The sequence below is a fragment of the Quercus lobata genome, chromosome 2 (genome assembly GCF_001633185.2).
Source record: "Quercus lobata isolate SW786 chromosome 2, ValleyOak3.0 Primary Assembly, whole genome shotgun sequence".
In the NCBI taxonomy this organism is placed as follows: Eukaryota; Viridiplantae; Streptophyta; class Magnoliopsida; order Fagales; family Fagaceae; genus Quercus; species Quercus lobata.
Genome location: NC_044905.1, coordinates 24,452,742 through 24,457,284, shown reverse-complemented (window position 1 = coordinate 24,457,284; position 4,543 = coordinate 24,452,742). Strand labels below are relative to the sequence as shown.

The window sequence follows — 4,543 nt, the reverse complement described above, 5'->3', positions numbered from 1 at the left end:
ATATCACTTTTTCATTTACCAATAATTATTCATCATATCAACAGTTTGTAAAATAGTTTGTATCACTAGCATCATTCATGGTCAAAAATAGCGGTTCCGGACATGTGATGTGGGTCAATAATCACCATTTCTGAAATTTGGAAGTCAACTAATTTATCTCTTTAAAGACTTTGCAAAAAAGGTCGGATATTTTATTTCTATGGGAATATTGAGGTCTGAACATATTTCTACTCGTATAGGCTGCGTTGGCTGACCATAAGACTAGAAACAAAAATATTGACTGCCTCTTTGGACTGCAATTTCTGTCACTTACCCTTGGATTGAAGCCTTGAAAAATTACAAGAGGACTTACCGTTTGCTATAAGATTGCAGCAAAGAAGAGAAAAGGGGGAAAAAAAATACATACATACATACAAGAGCTATAGATTTAGATAAAATGGTTGCAATATTTCTTTTCCTTCTAATTACTCAATTCTCAACTACAATTGCTCAAGAAAGAAATCTCAATATTAGCTTGGGTTCTTCCCTCTCTCCAAAAAACAATTCATATTGGTTGTCAAGTTCTGGCCAATTTGCTTTTGGCTTCTACAAGAAAGACAATGGCTTTGCATTAGGCATCTGGATGGAAGCAATTCAGCAAAAAACAGTCATATGGACAGCAAACCGGGACGACCCGCCACTTCCCCAAGATGTCGACTTGAGTTTCAGTAGTGATGGCATGATCATTACACAGAACCAAGGCCTACTGACAATAGTAATAAATGCTCCTCAGCAGTCAGCTTTCTCAGCTTCCATGCTCGACACTGGAAACTTTGTCCTCTACAATTCAAGTTCGATGATTATATGGCAAAGTTTCGATTTTCCAACAGACACCATGTTACCCGGGCAGCGTCTCTTGGCGATCAAGAATCTTGTCTCCAGCATCTCTGAGACAAACCATGCAAGTGGAAAGTTTCAACTTATAATGCAGGGAGATGGGAACTTGGTGCAATACCCGGCAAGCAATCCAAAACCGGAGAATGCTTACTGGTACTCGAAAACATCCACTGCTGGAGAAAAAGTGAGTTTAAATCTTGATGGTAATGGCCGTCTTTACCTGCTCAATACTACTACTGGCTTAATTGTAAAGGATTTCCACGGAATAGGTAGCCTTTCTAATAAAACAATCTATCGTTTGACAATTGGTTTTGATGGAATACTGCGATTATATTCTCATAGCTTGAATCAAGGTGATGATTGGGTAAGTGAGTGGTCACCAACTAGCAATAAATGTGATCCTATAGGCCTCTGTGGCCCAAATTCATATTGTACTCTCCTGGATCAGGAACCAGTTTGTACGTGTCCTCCTGGTTTTGGTTTCATTGACCAGGAGCAGAAGATTTTGGGCTGCAAGAGAACTTTTAGCACAGATGGTTGCATCAGCAAAAATAGAGACACATTTTCTCTTCGGGAATTGGAACGTATTGCATGGGAAGACAACGCGTATTCAAATATCACATCAAGCAAAGCTGACTGTAGAGAAGACTGCTTGATGGACTGCAACTGTGACGTTGTATTATTTAAAGACCAGCTATGCAGAAAACAAATGCTTCCTCTAAGATATGGGAGAATACAAGATGGTGATCAAGGTGGGACAACTATAATCAAGGTAGGAGTAATCAAAAAGGAAAGAAAGAAACATCTGCCAATTATCTTATTTGGCAGTGTTACAATTTTGGTTTTTGCCCTTGTTGTTCTTGCAATTACCAGTATTCTCATTTACAGATATCGTGCCTGGAAAAACAAAAATATTGAGAATGATGGGTTGATTGAAGATGTTACTCTACGATCATATACATATGCGGAGCTTGATAAGGCTACTAATGGTTTCTTGAATGAATTGGGTAGAGGAGGTTTCGGGACAGTTTTTAAAGGGGTCATGCCCAATGGCAGGAGAGTGGTGGCTGTCAAGAGACTAGAAAATGTGGTGGCTGAAGGTGAAAGAGAATTTCGAAATGAGATGAAAGCAATTGGGAGAACCTGTCACAAAAATCTTGTTAAGTTGTATGGTTACTGTCATGATGGAAACAATCGGCTTTTGGTCTATGAGTACATGAGCAATGGCTCACTAGCAAAATTCCTCTTTGAATCTGAAAGAAAGCCTAGTTGGGATGAAAAAACTAGAATAGCTTTGAATGTTGCTCGAGGCATCCTCTATTTACATGAAGAGTGTGAGACCCAGATCATCCACTGCGACATCAAACCTGAAAATATACTAATGGATGAACACAAGTGTGCCAAAATTGCTGATTTTGGTTTGGCCAAGCTGCTGATGCCTAACCAAACAAGGACATACACTGGGATTAGAGGAACAAGGGGGTATGTTGCACCTGAGTGGCATGGAAATTTGCCCATAACAGCGAAAGCTGATGTCTACAGCTTTGGGATCATGTTGTTTGAGATCATATGTGGTCGAAGGCATGTGGATATGGATCTTCCAGAGGATGAAGTGGTTCTTGCAAATTGGGTCTATGATTGTTTTCAGGCTGGTGAATTGGATAAGCTGGTGAAGGATGAAGAGGTGGAGAGGAACAAGTTGGAGAGAATGGTTAGGGTGGGACTTTGGTGCATCCAGGATGAGCCATCACTTCGCCCTCCAATAAAGAAGGTGGTGCTGATGTTGGAAGGGACAGTGGAGATACCAGCTCCTCCTAGTCCTACATCCTTTCTCAGTTCCATGGAAGTTAATTGAGCCCTGCACCCAAGTAGCTACCTAGGACCCAAAATCACCATGACCAATATATAATTTGTTTGACTGATTAATGAAGTAGTTAATGTTTTAGTTAAAGAAAGCTCTTATGCTCTCCTGTGATATCATAATGTAGTCTGTATGTTTTTTTTTCTTGTGTGAGTCACCATGGTTCTAATTTTTTTTTTTTGGTTAACAAATATAGGGGTTAGTTAGGTTACGCAAGCCTTCCTAACAAGCGCTAAAGTTAAAAGCCCATGGACCAACCCGTGTATGCCCACCAACGGACTCCTGTTAGGAGCAGAACTCGAATTTAGGTGGATTAGACGAAGTGTCCAAACCTTACCAATTAAGCCAATCCCTCGTCGAGGTCGTCAGCCTCGTTAGGATCGTCAGCTTCGCCTACTCCCTTCAGCTTAGTAGTGTCAGCTTTCCATTTATGACACGTGAGGCCGACGGGTCTATTTTGAACGTCGCTTCATGATACTATATTCATGAATATTCACATTCACAATTTTACCCTTATCAGCTGCCCCCCACTCCATGATCTCGTCAGCTTAAACTGACAGGTTCATGGAGTTTAAGTCCTTTTCATTTGGATAATTCCAACTTGTCTCTTTAGTAGACTTGTTCATCTCGTTGTCTTTTATGTTAAAACCATCGTCTTAGTCATATCCTTTAGTGGACGAACTCGTCAACTTTATGGGCTCGTCCGCTTTGGGGACTTGGCGCAATCGTCCATTTCGTGGGTATTAGTAAGTGACTCGTCCAATCTGTAGGCTTAATGATAAACTCATCCACTTGTGGACTTAATAATTTTTCATTCTTAGAATTGGGTCGTCCACTTTGGACTTAGCAATGTCGTCTGCTTTGTGGATTTAGTAGGGTCGTCCAGCTTGTGGACTTAATAAGCTTGTCCATTTTATGGACTTGATAATATTTCATCCTCTTGAGATGAGGTTGTCCACTTAATGGACTGCATATTAGGGTCGTCTATTTTGTAGACTTGGATTCCTCCACTTTGTGGACTTGTTGAGGTGACTAAGTGTTGGTACCTCGTCACCTTGTGAGTTGTCCACTTGGGGTCGTGGACTAATTGAGGTGACTAAATTTTGGAGCCTCGTTACCTTTTTGGTCGTCTACTTGTAGGCGACTTAGTATAGTGATCATCCACCCATAGTCAACTTCGGTCACGTGTCTACCCGTAGGTGACTTAGCGTAGTGACCATCCACCCGTAGGCGACTTTGGCCATGCGTCTACCCGTAGGTAACTTAGCGTAGTGACCGTCCACCCATAGGCGTTGGCCATGCGTCTATTCGTAGGTAACTTAGCGTAGTTATCGTCCACCCGTAGGCGACTTTGGCCATGCGTCTACCCGTAGGTAACTTAGCGTAGTGACCGTCCACCCGTAGGCGTTAGCCATGCGTCTATCCGTAGGTAACTTAGCGTAGTGACCATCCACCCGTAGGCGACTTTGGCCATGCGTCTACCCGTAGATAACTTAGCGTAGTGACCGTCCACCCGTAGGCGACTTTGGACATGCGTGAATAAACTCCTCTTATTAAAATAAACCATGCATTCATAGAAAAAGTAGTTCTTAAAAAGAAAACGAAGACCTGCCCTTTGGGCTTTAAAAAGAGTTATTGTAGCAAAAACTAAAGTAAATAGAAAAACTGAGGAGTATAGCTAGAATTCACTAAGGTAAACTAGAAATAAAGGGGTGCTGCTCTTCATGCCATCCTTTTTACTGGTAGTACTTCTGTAGCTTCTGTCCGTTCAGCGTCTCCAGTTCTTGCCATCTTCTGCCCTCTGTC

General features: G+C 41.7%; 1 protein-coding gene across 1 annotated transcript; it reads left to right on the top strand.

Moving 5' to 3' along the window:
* The first annotated feature begins 436 nt into the window (after positions 1 to 436).
* On the top strand, positions 437 to 2,731 carry LOC115961715 (G-type lectin S-receptor-like serine/threonine-protein kinase LECRK1). Its single transcript, XM_031080646.1, has one exon. The coding sequence runs from the start codon at positions 437 to 439 to the stop codon at positions 2,729 to 2,731; it is 2,295 nt and encodes a 764-aa protein (XP_030936506.1).
* The last annotated feature ends 1,812 nt before the right edge of the window (positions 2,732 to 4,543 follow it).